Source organism: Drosophila willistoni (assembly GCF_018902025.1).
Source record: "Drosophila willistoni isolate 14030-0811.24 chromosome XR unlocalized genomic scaffold, UCI_dwil_1.1 Seg143, whole genome shotgun sequence".
Classification (NCBI taxonomy): domain Eukaryota; kingdom Metazoa; phylum Arthropoda; class Insecta; order Diptera; family Drosophilidae; genus Drosophila; species Drosophila willistoni.
The window spans coordinates 7,661,200-7,685,552 of NW_025814056.1; the positions used below are offsets into that span (position 1 = coordinate 7,661,200).

Here is a 24,353-nt window from a genome sequence, read left to right on the forward strand (position 1 = left end):
ACGATGTCATATTACTGTTGTTAATGAATCACTTAAGGATCAAGCAAAATTATTTCAACTTCATTTTTGGAAATTTAAAGTCTTTGTTTTTACTGAGTGGAGAATTGAATGGAACAAAAAATTTTTAAATTTAGCTATTTCAGTTTGGCTAAAATCAAATTAAGCCAAGCAGGTGAACTAACCTAATGACGCGCGGTGTGGTTTTGTGATTTGACTTTTTCGAATTCCATATAATCACAAAATTTCGACTACTTTGTAAACAATGTCATGGAAATTTCATTTGATATATGCCCAAAATCGTGTTAGTGTACTATTTATTTTTTTAAAAACGTCTACAGAAAGAAGGTAACAAAAAAAAGAAAGAAGAAAAAGAGAAAACCATATATTTCTAACGCAAGAGAGGACCAAGAGAGTCGGGAGGTAAATATGGCCAAAAGTAAAGGAAGTTCCAGCCGCCGGCTTTGCCGTCCATCCAGTATGCCCAGTTGTTGTCGTTCCCAGCGTTCCGGTCAGAGTGACACAAGTCGCAGGTAACTAAAATCAATGGACGTTGATCCCTTCAAGCATCTTTTGAGTGCGTCTCTCTCTCTCTCTCTTTGGTAGCTTTTGCAGTTATTTCTCTCAGTCAATGTGCGATCAATATTACAGTGCAAGTCCTCTGGATGTAGCCTATTCAGCTCATCTGGAGCCTCCATCCAATTGCCATCGGAAATTGAGTATACCGAATCGTTCGCGTGTGGAGGCCGATTCGGTGGGCAAGGCTGTGGGTCTGGTATGTTCGAATGTCAAAGTTCAGTCCTCTGAACGTGAATTCAATGAAATGAAGCGAGACGAGGCAGATGCTCTCAATTTTGCCACCTATCTGAAGGCATTCGCCTTGATCTATGTTTTGCCCGAGGGAGATTGGACAGCGGAAAAGATTGATATGTTGCTGCAAGAGGGCGCCGATCTATTCAATGAGACCAGTGAGGGGGATGAGGGGGCGGAGGATGAGGCGGTCATTGGCAATCTATTACTTCGTCAGCCTACCATATACACCGATGCCGAGCTGAGGGTTAAGCGTACCTTCACCTTGGAGGGACACACATTTACATTGGCTTTGGAGCCACGATTTTGGGGCGATGCCAAGACACCAGCGGAACTGCAGCCACGTCATATAATGAAGAATCTTCGTCCCATACTCTTGAGTTTCTTTCGCACTGGATGCTATTGCCTCTTGTTGACCAAGGTGGGTCATCTGCTGATCTGGAAGCGGCGACGTCATGCCTATTTCGTGTTGGATGTGAAGGGCAGGCGCAAGTACGATTTGTCCAGTGTCAATGAGCATGGTGTGGCCATGTTGGTCTGCTTGCAGACCATCGATAATGTTGTCCATTTGGCTAGCAATTTAAGTGGCATTCAGCCCCAAGATGAATTCACCATACGTGAATTGGTCGTGATGCGATTGGTTACCCCGGATGGCCGTATATTTCTACGTGATGCCAAAGAACGTTCGATTGAGTTTCGTTTGATCGACAAGAATTATGCCTATCTGAAGAGTAATCTCCATTTGTCCACAAATCCAAATGAACCGCTCAAGAATCGCAGTGCTCTGATGGTGGGTGTTGTCGCCATTTTGGCATCGAAAATCGATCATCCGGCCACATGGAATACAAATATGTTGGATCAACTCATTTGCTATGGCGTTGAATTGTGCCGCTCCTTGTGGGCCGAATCTTGGGTGAAAACCCATCCCATTGATCTGGATACATTTCCCACACAGTTGCGTCTGGGTCAATTTGTGATTGAGCTAAAGCTAATACCAAATGTTCGTCTTTCCGATTGGCGGTGCGGCATTCGTATCCAGGTGAGAAACAGGTTTTTTTCTCTTTTCTTTTCGCATAAAAGAAGCAGTTGTTGTCGATAACAGTTATCGATTGTAAGCAAAATGGCGCTTTACATTAAGCTTGTGAGATCATTTTGGGATTTTCTTTTTTTTTTTTGGCAGGGCACCAACTTTGAGCATAATATTCGAGCCTCACTGGAACAATTCTCCAATTGTCTATTCCAAATTAATAATCAAATGTATGCAATTTGGTTAAAGGACTCATTTTATTATCTTCTCGATCCGTATCGCCATCATGTGATGGGCACTCATGTGCTGGAGGATAAGGCCTTGGATGCCAAATGGGCGACAGTTCGCATGTTTCGTGATCTTCATACAATGCTCAGTGTATTCCAGCAGGTGCTTAAAGCATCGAATCGTCAGAGTCAATTTTATATACATGTGGTTAGGATCAAAAATCTGGCTGAATGTCCCCGGGGTTATGCCCTGCAACCGGTGCCCAAGGGTCAGGAGTTTGAGGTGCAATCGCTGGACGAGAGAATCTGCTTTAAGCAGCAGGAAGCCACAAATTGTGCCAAATCTCTAATGGAAATCAGTGACTATGAGGCAGATATTATGGACAAAACAATTTCACAATCAGTGGAGAATCTCAAGTTGTTGGATTCCTCCGAGGATGAGTACTTTGGCGAAGGAGACAATGATGATGATGATGATGATGATGCGGATGATGATGATGACTATGCCAATGGGGAGGCACCAAGAGAAAGAGTAAACGCTGGAGATGAACAGAAAATGCTCAAATCCAAAGCATTTGCCCTTGCTCTCTCCAATAGCCAATCCAAATTGGCTAGCAAACCGAAAAAACCATTCAAATTCCAGAGCAAAAATACAATTTTAACACCCAAGATAATCAAACCCATGAGGACGACGACCATCATTAGGAAAGGTTTGGGTGGAACCTTTGCAATGGCCAAAAGATTTCAAGACAGTCCAAGAAAACAAAACGACAATGAAAAACAGCAGAAGCAAGTCAAACTCACAATCGAGGAGAAGAAAGATCAGATCAAATCTCATGGTGCCACAGAACAGAGGACCAAGGGGGGGACAAATCCTGTCATCTCAGCAGACCAGCCAACTCCGCCACGTGAGGCTCTTCGAAATGTCAATAAAAATGAGAATAAGTATCCTGCTACCAAGCCAACGATTCATTATCCCTCTGTGGTTGGAAAATTCAAATTGGAATCCCCCAAGGAGGAGGGTAAGCAGCAGCGTGCCGAAAAAGATTCTCGTTGGTGCAAAGGCGGCCAAGATAAACACATGACAATAAGTCCAACTCAGCAGCAGGCAAAGCTCAATTATCCGGGATTCACACGCAATCCTCATGTCCTGGCAGTGGTCGGTTCGGAAAGTGGCACCGTCGAGAGTCTGCATCGTCTATTGAGTTCAGCTTTCAAAGTTGCCGGCCGTGTCCTAACTATGACACCCTGGGGCAATTATGTGGTCTTCAAGCATTTGCCCAACAAAGAAATCAAATCCTTGGCCACTTACTATGTCTTCGATGGCTGCACCTGTAACATTGATCGTTTTCGTCATCTGGATTTGAATTGTGGCCAGGCGGGACTCGTCCCGTTTCCCAGTCAATCGAAGGTGGTGTGCCACATGATTGACTCGAGGGAAACGAAAGCATTGCGTATGCTACGGACACGTCTGGATGAGTCCTGTCGCCGTTTTGAGAGCTTCCTCGAATGTGAAACTCAAAGCAATTCATTGCATTAATTACATCATTAATTGTGTTTTTTTTTCTTTTTTTTACTATTGTAATATTTTATATACAATCTAAACTCAAAATTTCTAGAAGTAAATGACAATTTGTGGACGCCATAATATACAATTTCGTTATGTTTTCTAGAGTCACTTCTTACCGCTAAACATATGCAACAAAGTTTACAAAACTATTTCTTATACAAAAAATGTTTGGCTTCTTCCAAGAGAATCATTCACATAATCGCCCGAACCGAGGATCCAGGTTTGTATCCCAAGCTATTGTATGGATGAAGTTCTAAATCGATTGTATATTCATTTGCAGGGTAATTAAAACGATCCACAGTTCATTTTGGTTTAAAGTCTGCTTGAACTTAAGAATATCTCAACAAGTAAGTGACAATCATTTATGTATATCAACATATTATAGAATTTACTAGCCCAACTCGGAACTGTAGTGGAAATGTGTAAATCTTAAGCAATGGGAAGTCTTCTTTTTTACCTCTTAATGCAGGACATCTTGTCAGTTTAAGTCGGCTTGAGTCAGCGCGTGACATGTAGCAATCCCAAAACCAAAATATATAGAGATTTTCGGGTTCAAAATGCAAATTAGAAGATCACTTTTTAATGTGAGAGTTAGAAAACGAATGGAAATCGTCACAAACAATTCGCAAAGATCATGTTAATCATAAATATACCATGTACACATGGGGTGAAATGGTAAGAAATGGAAAGCTTTTCCAAACACATAAAGTATATATGTATATTCTTAATCAGCATCTACAGCCAAATCGATCTACCCATGTCCGTCCGTATAAACACCTAGATCTTGGAAACTATAAGGACTAGAGCCAAAAAAATTTGATACCTAGACTCGTGTAGTACCTACGGCGATCAAGTATATTTTGCCACGCCCCCTTCTAGCCCCGTTTTTTAAATAAAACTTATTTTCTTAAAAACAAAAGCCAGAAATTTTAAATTTGGCGTTTATACTCGCTTAGTAAGCACGGAGATATTTATTGTTTACAAATTTTGGCACGCCCACTTTCGCCTCCGAAATTTAAGCAAAACTGGTGTTCTCAGAAACTAAATATAATACGTAGAGACATCAAATTTGGCATCATATAATCATTTAGAAAGAGCGCAGATTCTTGTTGTGCAGAAGCTTGCCACGCCCCCTTCCGTCCACGTAATCGAATATCTCCCGTAATTTATTAACAACTGCAATTAAATTTGACACACCAAAATCTGTTTCTAATACCCAACAATGTACCAAATTTCATCAAAATCGTACTGAAAATAGCCAAGTTATCAGCCATAATAACGGAGTTGGTTGTTGGCCGGTGGCGGCGCTAGTGTGCTCCTGTGCTTGTAGGAGTGATCCAGATATACATACATACATTTGATATTATAAATTTAAAACGTTTTCTTTACTTGGTACATGGTATACCAAAGTCAGCGAGACGACTTACTTTATTTCTCGTTTAATCGGTTTTTTTTTTTTATATATTGAATTTTCGTCAATTTCTGAACGATTTTAAAAAGTCATTTATCAATTAAATTGGAATTTTAAAATGGCATCAAACAATTGGATGTCTGAAAAAAATTAATTTTAACCCCAAAAGTATTATATTTTTATGAAAATTGTCCAAATTTTGGGGTTTAAGGTTTTGAAGCAGATTTTAGGATTTTAAAAATAGGTCAAAAATTAACTGAATTACAGATTCCCACAGTTAGGATAATCTGAGAATATTTTAGGTAGATAGTTTTAAAATAATCTTTGGTGATTCCACATATTTTCCTCAGACTCTATTTCCAATATGTGACCCATTTCAAAAATGTATATCTTAATTAAATCGTGGTTTGGTTTAAAGTAGAATCCTGTTATAACTACTGCGCTTATAACGTGCGTCCGGTTATAGCGACTAAAGTTAGATACAAACTTATATGAAAGGGCCTCCGGTTAGTACGTCTTCTGGATATAGCGACGAAAATTGTCGGTCCCTTGAGCGTCGTTATAACCGGATTCTACTGTATATTCTAATACTAATTGTAAGTGTTTTGGAAAAAAGTTTTCAATGAGTGGTGGATCTAAATACCTAACCATCCATTTTTTGGGCGAAAATTCTATAAGAGGAGTCTATCCCTAATGCATTAGGGATATTCCTGAGTGGCAAGATAACTTTTTTTATGAAATCTCTTCAAATAAATTGAACTATCTAGTTATGCCCCTTAACTATTTACTGTTTTAAGTATCGATTAAGTATAGTTAATTCCTTTTGATCTAACTTTTCAGAAAAACAAATTTTAACTTTGACTTTTGTAGGTTTTTATTTATTTTTTTTTTGTTGAGTTTTTTGTTGTTTTTTTGTTTGTTTGTTTTTCTTTCTTTTTTTTTTATATTTATTATTATTGCTAATTCGTAAGAGTCGAGTTAAATTTAAACTTAATCGGGTGAATGAGGAGGGGTGGGCGCAGCCTGGGCCCGGGAGCGAGGAGGACGTTGTACATTTACATACATACATACATATATGTATGTATGTACATACATAGATTAGAGAAATTTGTATGTAGCACAGAACTTACTTTAGGCTAAACATTTAACTCCAAAGTGTGTAAATATATATATCGATATACATATATATGTGTGTGTGAGTGTGTGTATATATATTGGGTGTATATAGAAATATTTTCTTTTTGTTTTCTCCTTTTGTTTTTTTTTTTTTGTTGTGGAAGTTAGGTAGGGGGTAGTTTCTGTTGTTTTCTTTTTTTAAATTTAAATTTGTAAGCTTCATGAAGGCTTTTTTTTCATTTTCATCTTTCATCTCTTTCTCAAAGCCATTAACTGCTGATTTTCATAGAATTTTGCTTTGTGTTTTTTTGTTAATCATATCGATTTTCATTATTCTCTTTTTGTTTTGGTTTTTTATTTTTTTAATATTTGCTTTAAGGCACTGAAGCATTGAATTTTGTGCAATTTGGAAACTATTTTTTATAATTTATAATTATTATAATTATAATTTGAAATAAAAAAAAAACAAGAATTTATAAAGACAAAAATTAAAGTGAATAATATCCCTGACTATTTTGCGTTAAATTTTTGTTTTTCTTGTCTTTTCATTTTTCTACTATAAAAAATTGTTGCCTGAGGCCGCCAATTCTATATATTTTGTATATTGTATTTTTTTTTAAATCTGAATTCTCGTTATGATTGCTAGTTGATTTTTGAGAGCGGGGCGTTGTTTTTTTTTTGTTTTTCTTTTGTTTTTTCTTTTGTAGTTTAAGCTCTTAGGTGTATTACGGGGGGAACTAATGCGACTTATTTGCTAACAGTTTAAATCTATAAAATATATATATATATGTTTATATCTATATATGTATATATACGTACAATTACGGCATTTCATTTTTTGTTTTCTCAAAAATATATTACAAAGGCAGAGGCTTAAATAAAATAAAATACAAACCAAAAAAAAAAAAAAAAACACATACAAAAATAAACAGACATAAATTGTAAGAGTATAATAATGCAAAATCAAATTTAGCCATAGAATAGAATATAGAGTAGAGTAGAATACATGTATAATTTTTGTTTGTTGTTTTTTTTGTTTAAAGCAGACATTGAGAAGTTTTTAATTTTTTGGGTATATATATATATATATATATCGGATTACTTTAAAACGATCAACGTTTTAAAGACGATTACCCCGATTCCACACGAATTCTATAAAGATTTCAAGTGAAAAAGCTTTTACTTTCCCATTCTCTCGATCTTTGTTTGGAAATAGTTAATACCATAGATTTGTTTTCTTTTTTTTTGTTTTCTTTTCTTTTTGTTTTTTGAGTATATATTAGTATGTATGTATGTGTGTATATAGAGATAGTTGTTTAATCAATTTGTTGACTCTAAATGAAACCTATGAACATTCAAAGTCTTTCTATGCCCACAAAATAAGTACAAAATAATGACAATTAATAATTAATTAGCCCAGCATCGAAAATCTGTTGACTTTGAATTGTATGTGTATGTAAATATGTTTCATATAGAATCAAAAAATTGCATCTTTAGTTAATAATGTGTCTGTTTTCTTTCTCCTTTCGTGTGTGTGTGTGTTGGTGTGTGTGTGTGTATTTATATCTAATTTTAAACCATATTAACAGCTCCATCAGCCTCAAATGTGGGAATGGATATAATATCGCTGCTACGTATGGCTCCCATGGGCAATGGAGCACTTGTTGCAATTGCCTCATGTTTTTTCGTTTGCCGTTTGTCCACTACCACCTGCTCCTCTTCATCCTCCTCTTCACTCGAGTCACTTGAGTCATCCTCTTCAGGTTCGCTGGAGCTGTTGGTTGAAGTGGAGGTGGAGACAGTGTTCTTTTGCTGCTGCTGCTGCTGCTTCATTACCGATGGCATATCAGTGTTGCTCTCCAGTGTTGAGTGCTGACTGGAAGCTGGCGAATGACTGTATTCGGATGTATTCTCCTCCTCATCCGATACTATGACCACATTACGTTTATGTATGGCTATTTTTTGTGACATCATTGATGGAGCCTTATAGCTACGACGTGGACGCATGCCACGACCAATGGGTAAGCGGCCAATGCTACAGAAATAAAGAAAAAATACACAAGAATTCAATCAAATAGAAAGGGATAGAGCGATTGTGTGTGTGTGTGTGTGTGGCAAAGTAGAAAGAGATGGACACAAAGGGAAAGTGAGAGAGAAAAGGCAATTACCTTCTTCTTCTTAGTGCATATTTATAGTCTGTGGCCTCGCCCTCCTCATCGGACCAACTATCCTGATCATGATCCAACTCTTGCGTCTCTCCATTGGCATTCTCAGTTGAGTGGGACCTTCTTTTGCTTAGACTTGGACTTTGTCTTAACTCGAGTCGCGTATCCAGTGATTTATCACCTGCTCCGCCGCCGCTGCTGCAGCCACCTCCTCCTCCTCCTCCTTGATTGCCATTCTCGGTGTTCGTATATGAATTCGTATTGGATTGTATGGACAAGCGATTCTCGGTGATAAACTCAATTACCTTCCGTCCCAATCTCTCTAGATTCTCATTGTCGGAACAACAATCGGTCATATCCAATCGCTCGTTGCTATTCATAACATCATCGAGTAGCTGATCGGGACTAGAGCATGCATCCTGATAAGTTAATTCGCTTGTACTCAACGAATTGCCATTCGACGGTGTTGTCGCATTTATCGGTGAGGCAGTGGCAGCTCTCGCCTTGGCCTCAGCCTGTGCCTGAGCTATTTGCTGTACACGTTGCAATTGCAGCGGCAGCTGGCGATGATTGGGTGGCGTTGGCATTGGTGGCGCCGGTGGCACTTCACCACTAGGACTTATATCCGTCTCACTCACATCCATGGCATCTGTTTGGGTTTGTCGCTCAACAAGCTGAACTTTACGATTCTCGGGCTCACTCTGATAGCGACGATCACGGGTGGGACTGTATTTTGGCGGTGCACCAGCCAATGAGCCGGAACCATTTCGTCGATGTCGGAAAGTCTTTTTACCCATAATGGAGCCACCGTTGCCGCCGCCACCAACATTATTACCAGCGATGATGTTACCCAAATACGATTTGGGTTGCAAATTGTTGTCCAGTTGGGCATAAAGTACACATTTTACGGGTGACTGTAAATCGTAAGATAAGATTACAATTTCATTGTTTCAATATGCAATATGTACGTGATGATTTCTTACCTCTGGCGTTGTTTCTGGATCTGGTGTCGATGATTGTATCGCTGCAGTTGGTGGTGGAGCATTCAATCGCCTGCGGTAATGTTGCATTTTTCTAAACGTATTGCCCAGACGTCGATTTGGCTTATATCCAACGACAGCGCTTCCAACACCTCCTGGCAACTTGCGTTCACGCCTAAAATTTATATGAAAATAACATTGTATTTAGTATAGAGAAAGAAAAAGAGAGAGGCAGGTGGTGAGCTTACTCGGCAATTTCTTTTTCCTTCTCTTGCAACTGGGACATGCATTCGCTTAGCTCAAAGAATAATTGATTTGTCTTTTGCAATTTATCCTCATAAACCATACGTATATCCTGGGCATGTCGCCATTCGGCCGTTCGCCGCTTTATCAAATCCTGCTCATATTTGTGTATACTTGTGCCATTCTGTGTTATCTCCTTGAGATGTGAACGCACCTCCTCTTTCCATGATTTCTGTGTCTCGAAATATTGCTTTTCCGTTTTGCGTAATAATTCTGGTCCGGCTATATCCAAGTGTGTGAGTATTTGCCGGAACGAGGGACGATTGCGTGGTTTACTTTTCCAGCAAAGTTTCACGAGCAGCTTAAAGCCTTCCGGGCAAGTGCTGGGCACTAAAAGTTTCAACGAATTGTTACCAACACCCCATATGATGGCCGATGAGTCCACATCCTTATAGGGTATCTCGCATGTTAGCATCTCCCATAGAACAACGCCATATGACCAAATGTCTACCTTCTCGGAGCATGGCTCATTGCGTATCACTTCGGGAGCCATCCAGGCAACAGTTCCGGCAAAACTCATCTTAGTGCTAATCTCATTCCATTCGCGACTTGTGCCAAAGTCACTAATTTTAACCACCTCGTTTGTACTAATCAGGATGCTAAAACAAAAAAAAAAACACAATGTGTTTTTGTTAGTTAACCAATTTTTTGTTTTTTTTTTTTTGCATTTAACACTCACTTGGGACTCTTGAGATCTCTGTGTATAATTTTATGGGAATGCAAATATTGCATACCCAGGGCAATTTGCTTGGACCAAGAGACCAAACGGGACGGCAACATGACCTGCTCCTCCTTGAGTATATTCTGTAATGGCCCATATGGGCAGAATTCCATGATAATACAAAATACTGGCGATTGAGTGCAAACGCCCCTGAAAATTCCAAAAAAAAACCATTCAAAATTCAATTATTATTATTTTTTATGATTATTCTACTCACTTGAATTTAATGATATTCTCATGATCCAATTTCCTTAAATGCTTAATGTCTGTCTCTTTCAGTTCTTTGACCTTCTTAACTGCCACAATTTCATTTTTCAATTTGCCACTAAAGACAGCTCCTTGAGCTCCACTGCCCAACCATTCTAAATCTGTGATGGATTCAAATGGTATTTCCCAATCTTCGCTTCGTTGGTTTTTCACCTCAATAACACCGGCTTTGCCGATAAAGGAAAGCACAGGCTTCATGCATCCCAATAGGCCATACATCCAGCCAATTGGTTTATCCGGATGATGATGTCCAAAGGCACCGGCTATGCCACGTTGTTGCTGGCACGTGGTATTCTCGGCACTGCTATCAGTTATCTCAGCATAATTATTGTGATGATGTGGCGGCGATCGTTGCAGATCAAGATCGAGATCAGCTGATTTAAATGGCAAATCTGTTGTGGCAAGTCCCAGGTGTCCGAATTCATCTTGCAGGCAGGCCATGCTTTAAAAGATTAAATGGAAAATATTTATTAATATAACTGCATAAGTAATATATACAATGGTAAGTACCTACATACATATACATACATTTAGTTTAACATATGATTTACCCAGGAAACTTCATGGATAACCGATCTTTAGTAAGAATTCGTATAATTGCGAAATTGGATCATTTATATTGGGACTACAAGTACTTGGGATGTATAGATGCATATCATTTCGCTGATACCCTTTCTTAACAACAAATACAATTCAAGGCAAGCCTCAAGGACCCATTTGCCATTGGAAAGGATGTGAAACTCTTATCTAATAGTTTGGAAAAATCTCTGTAAGATCCATAAACCAAGTTCGCTTTTGAGTAAACTTTATACTAAATTGAATTTCTTACTGAACAGAGTCTTTTTGGACATTTGAACATTTACTTAAATCGAAGCATTTTCACAATCAAATTAGCTGAAAGATGTGCCAAGATTTACTGCTTATGTCTAAAACATGTCAGCCGAGTCTCGATAATTCGAAATGGCAAGGGGACAGAATTTTTATGAATTACAGAGGTTTTTGAATTACCGGGTTTTCGAAGGGACGAAGTTTCCTACGAAATATTGAGGTTTTTGATTTAGCGGGTTACGAATTATCGATTTACATATGTATGTATGTATATGTATATATGTAGCTTCCATCACTAGCAAATAAAAATCATTAAATCGATTATTCCATCTCATGATTAATCACGATTGTTGAAAGAAAGATCAAAATAATCGATTAATCAAACGAATCTTTGTTTTAAATGTTGTCCGATTTTTAATATTTTCAAAAATATTTAGTATTTTTTTTTTGATGTCCTTTAAGACCGTAACAGTAAGACCTTTGAAATGAATGCGATTATTTCAAGTGTCAATCGATTAACGATTCAATTAATCCAAAGCTATTTTCCAATAGAACTAAATCGTAAACTTTAACGAAATAATCGATTATTTTGTATCGTTTGATTAATCTTGCCATTAATAATTCTATGTGTGTAAAGTAAGAGTTCTCGTTAAGTACACAACAATTACCTAGAATTATTTTTATCTGTAACGTTTAAAAGATCTTATGCGACATAAAATATAACTTATCTTTGCCTTTTTCGGAATGTCCAATCTATATTATAATAAAAGCATCGCTTATTCTCTAGCCTTTTATTTACATCCAATAATTACAATAAATGAGGTTGTCAATTTGAAAGACAAAATAATTTTTCAAGTTCTTCTAGCTGTCGTTTCGACAGTTTTTCGTATAAATAATAACATATGAAACGACACCTACTAAGTCAAACCTTTTGCCACACTACTCGTCTGTCTTCTCTTCCGAAATAATCGCAATCGCCGAAGTAATAGACATTTTCAAAGACAAAAAGGGAAGGTATTGCATGTGCTCGGATTCCTTATCCTCTTTAGAAGCAATAAGTAACACAAACAACAGCGAATACTACAGCACATACCCAAGTAACACTTAATAAAAAACATTCTCAAAATTCAAAATACTCTGGATACCAGGGCACGTAGGAATTACATGAAACGAGAAAGAAGCCAAAGTAGCCAAAGACAACCATATAACATGAAGGACATACTGAAATACATTAATAAAAAAGACAGCGTTTAAAATTACAAACACACTTTTCAGATACCTCCAACTGGTACCAAAGCATGATTTATAAGAAATATAACAGCTACCACCTATTCAAAAACAATCACGTTTCGTTAAGTCAAAATCCTTTTTCGATCAGTGAATGCCCTTACTGCAACCAAAACATTTCAATAGAACACATTCGCGTCACCTGAAACATCTTGAAAACACAAAGACACATAATATTCCAAAATACTAACCCACTGTTACGCCTCTCATTCCCTACACCACTTAACATACTGAAAATCTTAGAATATTTAAAAAACACAAACCTATTTAAGACAATAACACAAGACACACATTATATTCAAACCCCAAATAAAACTAGTTACTCTGTAAGTGTGTACCTGCATATGAACCTGGACTATATGAGCTGAAGGCCTACTTTGCCATATAATTTTAATTGTAGATTAGCTTTTAATAAATAAATAAATATGAGTATTATTCTATTAGTTCTCACAAAATGAAGCTTTTGCGCGAAACCCTTGGTGCATATTTGAGATTCTCAAATTAGTAAGCAACAGAAAAACCGACAATGCAACCGGCATGCTTTTCTTCTGTGTAATAGTCTAAATTTCTTTTAGAACTCATGTTATGGCAGTTTAGAAATGCATCCGAAACTGGGGGGGGGGACCCTATATACATACATATGTAAGTATATATTCGAAACATCTATATAAACTTTCTCTATAAAACAAATATCTAGAACTTTATCCAGTTCAGCCTATATAGATTAATATATGTAGATAATCTTTGTAGATCGTTCTCTCTTTTGCTCCTGTCTAGCGTCTACTTGAACTAAGTGACTATATACTACATACATACATACTATAACTACGTACATATGTATATAGGTACATATATGGCAATGATGATAAAAACATGATGCACAATGATGAAATTAATTCAAGATCACATGATCGATCCCGCTGGTGGGCCTATCTAATGGAATTGCCGTCTGCCTGTTTAGTGAAATAATTTGAAAATAATTTTCATTTCCTCGAAAAATGTGTTCCTATAAAAAATTGTTTATCGTAAAGCTTAGTTTTTTTTTTTTTTTGATAACCGGTTTTTCAAAAGACTAAAAATAAATAAATACAGGCAATAAAACAAATGAAAAAAAGAGCAAGAAGAAAAAAAGAGAACGTCGCCAAATTCGAAAAAAAACAACAAAAAAAAGTTAGGTGGGGGCTATACATACATCTGTATGTATGTATTATATAGTCCAAAAAGACCGTTATTATAAATCTCTTAAATCTTTTATATATGATAATCGTAAATGTTTATTTAGTTTTGTAGTTTTATTTGCTTTTTTTCGTTCTTCGTTTGCATTCTTTTTTTTTGTCATTTCGGGCCTTTTTCTATACATATATGTATATATGTATATATACATACATGCTCGCCATTATCTTTTTGCGCATTGACAACACGGTGAAGGCGATGGCGATGGTTGGCGGAACACGGGGGTGGGGGGGAGAGAGTCGTACGATGGGAGCTTGGGGTTTGATTTCAAGTTCTTCTATGATACCCATGGAAAGTTAATGGGGGCATATTAATGAAACTAAAATGTATGCCACATGAAATATGTATTAGTTCTCAGATAAAGCGAGAATCGAACTGAACCTACATGTATATAACACTAAAAAGTTGACGCCTTTTTGTCACATTTTGAAATTAGGAATACTTGGAATACTTGTGCAACAAATTTAATATAATAATTCGATTTTGATGAAGCGATTCGTTTTCAGAAAAGCGTTCTGAACCCCCTCCGATGTTTGAATCTTTGAACTGACAAATTCGTACAGTTTCCTTCCTTTTTTATGGATCATGTATCGATATTATACTAAGCCTAACGCATAAAGGATTATCCCATTATAAATGGTCTAATTTGATTTTGTTCGCCTTTTGAAAATACGTCCATGTCTATTATAATCTACAAAAATTAGTTTAAGCTTCATCTGTTGAACGTCTTGACGTTTTTTATAAGCCCTAAAAGTGGGTATTTCGAATGGTGCACCATTTAATGGCAATTAGAGAGAAAGACAATAATATTAGAGCCCAAGGGGGCAAAGAGGCAGAGGCAGAGGCTTCCTGTTAGTCGAGTTTGGGTTGGCTAGAATATGTGTGTTCGTGTGTGTGTTTTTTGCTCAGCGATAAGATAAGGGGTGGGGAGAGCAAGTGATAGTGAGAAAGACAAAGAGAGAGTGAGAAAGAGAGGAGCACGGGTGAAGGGGATTCAAACAATTGGAAAAATGTTGTATCACACACACACACACATTGAGGAAAGTCAAAATCACCTGTTACTTAGTGTTGAAAAATAAAAACACACACACACTCCCATACATCAAAAAATTCTTCATAAAAAGTTCTGTGCAGATTTTTGGCCCATATATGTATGTATGTATGTATATGTATATGGTCATTGCCTTCATATTAGTAAGTACTATATACATACATAGGTACAAATATAGGCATCACGCTTGCACTCAGGCGTCTCTCATGCTCCCCACCAAAATCTCTTGTTCTCCCTCCCACTCTCTTTCTCAATTCATTTCATTCCATTCTCTCTCACTTTCAGCCAAACTAATGTCAAAAACCTTTTATATTGTTTATTAAATGAAAATAAATTAAGGTAGAACATTGTCACGTTTTGACCTTTACGACGCTTTTGCCGCTGAATGGGGGCCGACTACGTTTTTTTTTTATTTCTCTGACGCTACGCGCTTAGTTCATAGAACGCGGAAATTTTCGACATGCGCTTTCTTGCATAGCTCAGCAGGTGACTCACACCCACCCAAAAGAAACCAACCAACATCTCCGCCCCCCATTGATGAAACCACCAAGACATTTTTGGTCCACTAAAAAATCAATGAGGAATAAAGAACTCAAGAGAGTTTTTGTCTCTCACTCAGATCGATATTGCTTTGTGGCAAGGTCAAACGTTTTAACCCTACTTCCTTACTTTTTGATACTTTTTTTTTGGTTTTTTCTTTAAATATTCCTTGTTGGGCTCAAATTACATCCCACATGAAAATCCAATCGGATACGTTACGAAAGATGCATGTCCTAAAATAAATCTTCACGAAGAAAGCTTTGATGTTTTATAACATGTCTTCAAATAATTTGTTATTTTGTGTGGAGACAATAAATCATTTTGCTTAGTAGACTTATAGAGTTCAGATGTAAAACTGATGCAAAAAAATAAGTCCACAGTGAAAACTTTATATTAAAATGAACTTGCCCCTTACAATTCTGATGAAAATAAAAAAATTGTTTCTAATGGGGATCCCATAAATTTAGACTTGGAAGAGTCACAAAAATCCAGTCTCCGTCTTCGAAGATGGGAAAGTTTATTACTATACAGAACCGACCGTCATATTAATGAGATTTAAGAATCTATCAATTCAACTCGATAGGTAAATAGACACAAATAAGTTAAAAACATCAGAGGATAATTGCGCTTGCAAATACCGGGTTTTCCTCTTGTTGAGCACACTGCACCACACGAAGGACGTCAGTGTTGAAGATGCTTGAAGAAGGTTTTGACACTTGTCATCAAATTGTGGGTATATTCTACTGCAAACGTGCCGAATGGCCTAATTTTATTTCATAAAGATACGCTAGAGATATGCTTTAATGAAATATGTCGAGAGTATAAGCATATAAGCTAGTCAAATCGCTTTTTCTTCGACGAGAAAAGAGGTCTCGCCCAGAAAATGCGATTGCTTTCGTCAGGAATGTTCAAACTCAACTGCCATCATTAGGCCAAAAACGATCAGCAATGAAGCATCTTATGACCAACCCGAAAATACGTGCTCGTTGTGAATTGTGTCCCTACAACGCAGACGCAGACGGCATTTGTGCACTGATTATAAAGACAAATACTAAAACATAATGAAAACACAAATAAAAACTGAATATATACCAATTTTGGTTAATTAAATTTAAAAGTGACTCGAAGGGAGGTTTTTAACAAGGAATTAGGGTTAAAAACTCAACTTAAAGGGCATTGGTGAAACTTTTAATGAGAAGAAGTGCGTATTAGAATAAATCCCGAAATATGAAATAGAACCTACGATCGATCAGTTTCAGGAATGAGCTTTATCTGAGGTTTCTGTTGTTTTTATTAAAGTTGACTTTTACAAAGGATAGTGAGTAAATGGTTAGGGTGGTTCGATATCTTTTGATAAAAAAAAAGAACAAAAAAAAAAACATCATCGTTTGTCTGATAAATTTTTTTTTTCTTTGCGTTCTAAAGATAAGCAAACTTGACATTCATGATAATTATTTTGTTTTTTCTCCCTTTTTTTTTAAATGATGATGATAATGCCTTTTGTAAGTATAAAGTGACATAAAGTTAAAGCTAGGTGGCTGTTGTTGTTGTATTTGTATTTGTTACCTCTTTTCATTGGTAATTATCCTATCCGGTGGCTCGTTTTGGCCAAACATTGATATATAATAGACCATGGCGTTAAGTTTTTGTGGTTTTTTGTGGTGTATTCGTTCTTTTTGCTGATTTTCCCAGTTTTCTTTTTTTTTTGGTTTCTTTTTTTTACGCCTTTGTTTGCTTTTGTAATTAGTTATTGCTGTTGTTGTTGTTGTTGTCGTTAAAGGTTGTTGCTGTTATTATTGTTGTTGTTGTTGAGCAGCCACAAGAATTTCATTCATACGTTTTTGTTGGTCACAGTGTGCATAAATGCAAATTTTTTACGTTCGCTTTTTTCGCACTTGCTTTCTATCTCTCTCTCTTTTTTCTGTCTTGTCTTGTCGCTCTCACTGGCTAGCTGTTTTTACATGACTGTTGTTGTTGTTATTGTTGTTTTTACGCACAGCAGCTTTTTGATAAAAACAACAACACCAAAAAAAAAAATAAAAAAAACGTTCGTGCCAAGCACCAGCAGCCACCAAAAAAAAAAAACACATACACAGCGACAACTTTGCTTGATTTTTTTTATGTTTTTGTATTTGTTATTGTCGCTAAATGACGTCAAGGTAAGTTAGTTGTTGTTGTTGCTGCTTGGTGTGTTGGTAGGTTGCTTGGTTAATTACAAGACTCTCCAAGATCAACGCGTAACACTTTCGTTTTATTGTCGTTGTTGTTGTTGTTGGACAAAATAGTAATTGTGTGTGGAGGAGGTCGATCGGCCTGTCGGTGGTCAGGGGTTGTGGGGGGGTTGCCGTCTAATGCACATTTAATCACTAAAAATTGTATTAATTTCACGTCTGTATATTTTCTTCTTTTTTTTTTGCATTCGAAAGAGAGGGAGCGGGAAGGGGATTGTGGGGGACTTAGCGATAAGAGCCAATACGTCCAATTGTTGTTAATGTTATTGCTGCGCACGCATACACGTGAACCTTAAGGCAGGCTCATACACACAAACACACACACACACACACACACACACACATACATAAACGATACAGTACGATATTTTCGTGTTTTTTTGTTTTGTTTTTTGTCGTCGCGACCATCAGACGCGATTGATTTTTGCTAACTAACACGAAAAAAAAAATTGCGAGCGTGAGCGATGGAGCATAGGCTCCAGTTCAGTTCAACAACAACAACAACAAGCTTCACATTATCAGCACAGCTTTCGCTCTCTTGCACTCTCTCTCGCATTCTGTGTCGGCTTACTCTCTTTCTTCCCTCTCTCTCTCTCTCTGTTGGTATTCGTTTTTGGCATCTCTTGTCTTATCAGGTGAAATCAGGGTAGCCATCTGATTATTTGACTTTTGGTTAGTTGCTTGGCCTGCAATTTGCCAGGCTTATATCTGGTCACCCTATCCATGCTATCCAAACCAGTTTCAATTGTCATCAGGGCTGGATTTAGGGGAGGAGAAAAGATGCCTTTGGACCAGATTTATAAGTTTGTTGCCTCCACTTCTCTAAATCCGGCCTTGGTCTGGACATGATCGTTTCGTTGGCCAAGTCTCTTCTCTTCTATTCTCTTCTCTCTGCTGTGGTTTGCTTGTGTGTGTTGTGTGTGTGTGTGTTCGTGGGTGACAAGGAAGTTTCAAGTGCTTGAAGAGAGGCATTTATGTTTGCTTTTATCATTTCACCACAACACATTTTTTATTTATTTATATTTTGTTGTTATTGTTGCTGCTTTTTTCGCCCATTTTGCACGTGTTTATCGAAAGATACAAATATACATTCCATATTTATTGTATTTGTGTGTATGTATAGCCATGTATTTCATTTTTATTGCTGCAGGTGCACTGTATAGATTTCTATTTTTGCTGTTTTTTTTTTATTTTCTTTTGCTATCCGGGTTAAAATAGTCTATTCCTTTCTTTTTAACTGAACTATATATTTACATTTTATATATGTATATATTTTTAATTTAACGTTCTATTCGAAAGTTGTTAACTGATTTTAAACACATTTTAATCGAACGATAGAAGAATGACAGAATAAAAGTTCGAGCAGCAGAGAAGTTCCGATGGGAGCGGTAGAAACAGGTGGCGACTCTGGATACCCTACCACTCGCATTTGATGATGACAAAAGGAGTCAAAATCCCACCCTGGAGTACATCTCAGCATGCAGGGTCTTCTGAGCATAGGCCAAGCGGAGGAGGTTGTGGATAGAACCAGCATTCCATCCATACCGAGGTCTGAGGGCATGATCCTAAGGTTACAGAATCCAGATGGGTCAACCTCAGCATGCTGCAAGTAGCCTATCCATTGCCTTTCAAATCAATAAGCTGAAAATGTCAGGCACATAAAGCCCTTGGGTTCAAAGATCGAGACAACTAGCACTGCCCAACACCAAAACTCAAAGTTCCTATAATCCGGCCAGTTCTCGTTTCGGATTCCGAATGTTTTTGTCGGAATCCGATTTGAGACTTGTTCTCGCCTTTGAGCCAAATTAGAATAAGTCTAAAAACCATTCACAAAGTAAACCTGAGTTATTTTTGTCAGGATTTGCGTTTAAAAACCAAATTTATAGGTAAATAATTAAAAAGATCGGTAAATCCTGTAATCCTGTAGGGAAAACGAACATGGCTTCGAAAACGATTGGCATTCCAGCAATTTGGAAAACCGTGCGTAATTGCTATCGATTTGAGTTTGAAATTGACTCGGAAACGAAAACAGGCCTGAACAACATACAAAATATCCCTAAACCATCCTGTTGGGTTTTTCGAGACGAAGTTTTTGAGTTCTATTTTAGTTTATTTTTGAAGTTCGAAATACTCAATATTTAACTTTAATAACAATTTATCTATACAATCTATATGGATATTATCCTGATTTGTTGAAACATCAGTTAAAGGACTTATTTTGGCGAATAATTTCAAAGTTTTTGCATTTTCAAAAGGTATTTTTTCTTTGTGTTTTTTATACCCTTGCAGAGGGTATTATAAAATTGGTCAGATGTTTGTAACGTACAAAAGCAAACGTTTCCGACTCCATAAAGTATATATGTATATTCTTGATCAGCATGAGAAGCTAAGTCGATATAGCCATGTCCGTCTGTCCCACCGTCGGTGCGTATACATTCTACTCAGCCATCTTAAGAGCTATTGGGATTTGAGCTACTTATGACCCGGGTAAGATAAAGTATAACCAGAGGGCCGGCGCTAACTTCGACCGCGTCAAAGTTTGCATACCCTTGCAACTTTTTTGGTAACTCTTTTCTTACCTATAGCCATCAAAGTGGAAAAACGTTTTATCGAAAAAAGCTGTTTCCGAAAGTACGGCCTACAATCTTAGCATGGGAAATAACGACGATATTGATCAAAGTCACTGTTTTCCACCGATCGTTCCTATGGGAGCTATATGATATAGTTACCCGATCTTTATCAAATTCGGCACAGTCATTAATAGATATATTAAACTAACAAATATTTAATTTGAAAGCAATCACGTTAAAAATAACGAAGTTATTGACAAAAGTCACTGTTTTCGACCGATCGTTCCTATGGGAGCTATATGATATAGTCACCCGATCTTGATCAAATGTGGCATAGTCGTTTATATGTATAATAAACTCATCAATATTTAATTTCACGACAATAGCTCTGAAAATAACGAAGTTATTGAGCAAAGTCACTGTTCGTGACTTTGCCGTTTGTATGGGAGCTATATGATATAGTGATCCGATCCGGCTGAATCCGAGATATACAACGCCTGCAGTATATACAAGCCTACATGCAAAATTTCAGCTCTGTAGCTCTAACGGTCTAGGAGGAGTTTGCGTTGATCCAGACGGACGGACAGACGGACGGACGGACGGACGGACGGACGGACGGACATGGCTATATGAACTCGTCTCGTCATGCTGATTAAGAATATATATACTTTATATGGTCGGAGATGCTTCCTTCTATGCGTTGCACACTTCTGACCAAAATTAATATACCCTTTTTGCAAGGGTATAAAAATCATCAGGATCGGACCACGATATCATATAGCTCTAGAAGAAACATTTTCATACAAATCGGTTATATCTCAATTAGTAATAGTATTGGATATAAAACCTCAGATCCCAAAGTTTTAATCTGATCGGATAAATAGACCACAAGTTACACTCAATATAAATCGGTTCAAGGGCTGGTAGTTGGACAGGCAGCTAGCTACTACGTCATGCATACACACACAGACACAACGCTACATGAACTGTATGTGTATGCGTGCCGTGCTGTGCTTACGGAATGATGGAAGAAGAAGAAAAAATTATAGCAAAAAGAGTAATGTTTTGTTTGTGAATTGATGAATTGAGTCGCAGGGAAAGAAATTTCAAGATGTAAAAATATTATTGAAATATTATTTTAAGAATTGTACAATTTTTGTATATTGTACAAATTGTTTGCCATCGATCATGCTTTTAATTAACATAGTGTAGGGTATGCTACACACCTGCCAATTAAACCTTGTAATATGACGTTATTTAAATTTGAAAAGTTCTCCATTTCATTACGAAACATTTTTATGGTCTGTTGAAATAGTTATTACAGTTTATTGTTGTATGTCATAACTCTATGAAATTATTTAAATATTACTATGATAATAAACAAGATAATTTACCAAAAATTAGCAATACTATTAACAAAATCCCTACTAATTGATTGTACGACCAATTTAAAAGAATATTTTAAATACTTTTGTTTATTGTATTCACTAAGATATGGAAAAAGTCAAGCCAAGCAATTCCCATTGCTTTGGGTAGTAGAGTTTTTATACCATGCACCCAAACGGAAATGGTATGTTGAAGTCGCCAAAATGTATGTAACAGGCATGTATACTATTCAGCCGAGTCGATCTCGCCTTGTCCGTCCGTCTGTATGAACACATACATCTCAGATACTATAAAATCCACCAAATTTGGTATATAGACTCGTTAAGTATTGAAAATGATCAAGTTTATTTAAAATTTTTGCCCCTTCTGCTCCCTCAATTTAAACAATCGTGATTTTCTTAAAGACTATAATAGCGAAAGACACCAAATTTGGTATATATACTTGCTTATGCAATCAAATTTTTTATACTTAACAAATTTGATCTAAATCCGACAAAAAGTAGCATATATGCATATAAACGTTTTTCCACAAGCCGAATATGGTCGTTGCCTGGTGGGGGCGCTAGTCCATTCGATAATTCTGATATAGAATTTCAGTAATTTAACGATTTGAAGCTTGGGTTTTTCAGTTTTAAATCCTATCGATTTCCCATCTCCCATCTATTGATCAACAAAATGAACTTTGGCTAAGCTAAAGCTTTGATTGAACTCTGTCCCCCGGGTTATACCGATTTAATGGAAAATAGTTTGTGTACCGGTTTGGGGCAAAAACAACGACTTAAAACCGACTACTAACCGGTTTTTAGTATCGTATTCTTGTCTAACTCTTTAAGTGGACTCGATGCTTCTAATCTGTAGATTATACAGACTTAAGTAAACTGTGAATAACCTCTACATAGAGATATACAAGTTCATTTTGTGTATCTATGAGATATTTGCTTTTGTTTTTTTTTTCTTCTTTTCTTATTTAAATGTTCTACACGGCGTATACGGAATATGGTGTTTTTTTTCACTTACCTTCTTCTTAGATTATCCGTTTGGTTTAGCGATAAATTGGGACTGCTGCCATGATGTCGCCTTAGGCCATATAATTGTTGTTGTTGTTGCTGCTGTTGCTGTTGCCGGGAGGCGATGACATTGACCAAATCATCACGACTTTTGCTTAGACTATCGCTAAACGGTTGCATTGTCCCCGTTTTAAACTTGTGTCGGCGTCTGTGTTGTGGTTATGTGTGTATTGGTGTGAGTGTATCCGCAGAGGATGGCCGAAGGGGTAAATGTATTTTGTTATCCCTACGACATTCTGATGGGTAATGGCTTGAAGGACACTCACGCATCCGCATTAACTTGTAATCTTTTATCAATGAAAGAGCAAAAAAAAAAGTTGAAACAGAATTAGGTACAATGAATGGATGGCGGTGAGGTCAAAGGATGTTTTGTTGGTACGCGGGGGGGAGGACCGGTATGAAGGGGTCATGCGAGGGGTGGAGGGAGGTTAAAATCAATAAGTGGAAACGTCAAAAGAGCACAAAGCGCGAGTGAGCAGGATGCAAATGTATGTGTGTGTGAGAGAGAGTGAGAGGGCCTCTATTAACGTCACAGTGCGCGCCGCCCACGCAAAAAAAAAAACTCACACACACACGAATGGAGTCGAAGAAGAAGAAAAAGCAGTAGCGGCAGCTTTTCGAGGTGTTATTACACCGTTTGATTATGCTTGTTGTTGTTGTTTTCTACTTTGTTGAATGCCTTTAAAAGGTAAATTGCACACAATGAGAAGTATGTTTTTTGTTTTTGTTCTCTTTCGAAGCTTTGCTTTGGTTTAATATTTATTAATTTCTTTGCTTTTAACTTGGCTAGAACACACAATGACAAGAACAACAACAACAATGAAATTTTGCCACACTCGCACACCCAAACGATTTTTCTCTTTCTCACACATGCACCATATACACACACACAAACAAGTGTGTGTGTGTGTGTGCGGAAACCTTACAGCGCAGCTTTTAGACGTTTTTCTGTGCTCTGTTGCTGCTGCTTCTTCTTCTTCTTTGTCAACGCGAAAATCAATAAAAAATTTATACATAATTTTCACATCACAATTTCTAAGAGAGAAATATCGCACATGATTTAATTCAGCCATTTAGCATTTTAATATGCTTACATTTCTTAAATATATATAATTTTCCAGAATTTTTAATTCGGGTTTTTATTATTTTTTTTGTTTAACACACAAAAAAGCAAACACAACACAACACAAAATTTAAAAAAAAAAATAAAACGTTGAACTGGTTTTTTTATACCCAGGGAACGCGAACTACTCCCCAGAAACGCGTCCGCACCAAAGGTAGATACAAATCAACTAAATACGAGAAACCGAAAAACATACAAAAGACACAAAAAGAAAAAAAAAAACAACACACAGAATACAAAAAAATACCAACTCTCTGGGCCGCATAAAAATTTTGGTATGTACCACCATACACAGCTAAGACGACGACGACGAACTACACCACACAGTGAATTTCCTCCCTCAAAACCAGTTTGGAGCGCAGGTTGTTTTTCTGCTGCTGTCTGCATATAGTGCGCATGTGTGTGCGAGAGTGGACGGGAGAGAGAGAGAGAGAGCCAAATGT

General features: G+C 37.1%; 2 protein-coding genes and 1 long non-coding RNA gene across 4 annotated transcripts; 2 read left to right on the forward strand and 1 right to left on the reverse strand.

Moving 5' to 3' along the window:
- The first annotated feature begins 250 nt into the window (after positions 1-250).
- On the forward strand, positions 251-3,709 carry LOC6645445. Its single transcript, XM_023177371.2, has 3 exons — positions 251-530; positions 604-1,846; positions 1,988-3,709. The coding sequence occupies exons 1-3, from the start codon at positions 427-429 to the stop codon at positions 3,599-3,601; spliced, it is 2,961 nt and encodes a 986-aa protein (XP_023033139.1). The 5' UTR covers positions 251-426; the 3' UTR covers positions 3,602-3,709.
- Positions 3,710-7,558: 3,849 nt separating this feature from the next.
- Positions 7,559-23,074, reverse strand: LOC6645446 (mitogen-activated protein kinase kinase kinase 13-B). 2 transcript variants are annotated; one of them, XM_002068200.4, is made up of 7 exons: positions 22,738-23,074; positions 10,545-11,036; positions 10,286-10,477; positions 9,552-10,205; positions 9,307-9,478; positions 8,327-9,237; positions 7,559-8,193 (listed from the first exon to the last, which is right to left on the reverse strand). In XM_002068200.4, exons 1-7 carry the CDS (start codon positions 22,905-22,907, stop codon positions 7,731-7,733), a joined length of 3,054 nt encoding a protein of 1,017 aa, XP_002068236.1. In that variant the 5' UTR covers positions 22,908-23,074; the 3' UTR covers positions 7,559-7,730. The 2 variants fall into 2 exon arrangements, with proteins under 2 accessions (XP_002068236.1, XP_015033304.1); XM_015177818.3 differs by lacking the exon at positions 22,738-23,074 and adding an exon at positions 17,100-17,219.
- Positions 11,030-11,734, forward strand: LOC124460660. The gene is made up of 3 exons (XR_006954667.1): positions 11,030-11,096; positions 11,150-11,363; positions 11,431-11,734. It is a non-coding gene; the product is annotated as an uncharacterized LOC124460660 (long non-coding RNA).
- Positions 23,075-24,353: the final 1,279 nt, after the last annotated feature.

What these genes read in the sequence shown, in the direction of transcription:
- LOC6645445 (XM_023177371.2), top strand. Translation starts at nt 427, where the DNA reads ATGGCCAAAAGTAAAGGAAGTTCCAGCCGCCGGCTTTGCCGTCCATCC. An exon ending in CAGAGTGACACAAGTCGCAG is followed by an intron (nt 531 to 603) that starts GTAACTAAAATC and finishes TCTCTTTGGTAG; the next exon opens with CTTTTGCAGTTATTTCTCTC. An exon ending in GGTGCGGCATTCGTATCCAG is followed by an intron (nt 1,847 to 1,987) that starts GTGAGAAACAGG and finishes TTTTTTTGGCAG; the next exon opens with GGCACCAACTTTGAGCATAA.
- LOC6645446 (XM_002068200.4), bottom strand. Translation starts at nt 22,907, where the DNA reads ATGCAACCGTTTAGCGATAGTCTAAGCAAAAGTCGTGATGATTTGGTC. An exon ending in AGAGATCTCAAGAGTCCCAA is followed by an intron (nt 10,206 to 10,285) that starts GTGAGTGTTAAA and finishes TTTTTGTTTTAG; the next exon opens with CATCCTGATTAGTACAAACG. An exon ending in ATCCAGAAACAACGCCAGAG is followed by an intron (nt 9,238 to 9,306) that starts GTAAGAAATCAT and finishes TACGATTTACAG; the next exon opens with TCACCCGTAAAATGTGTACT.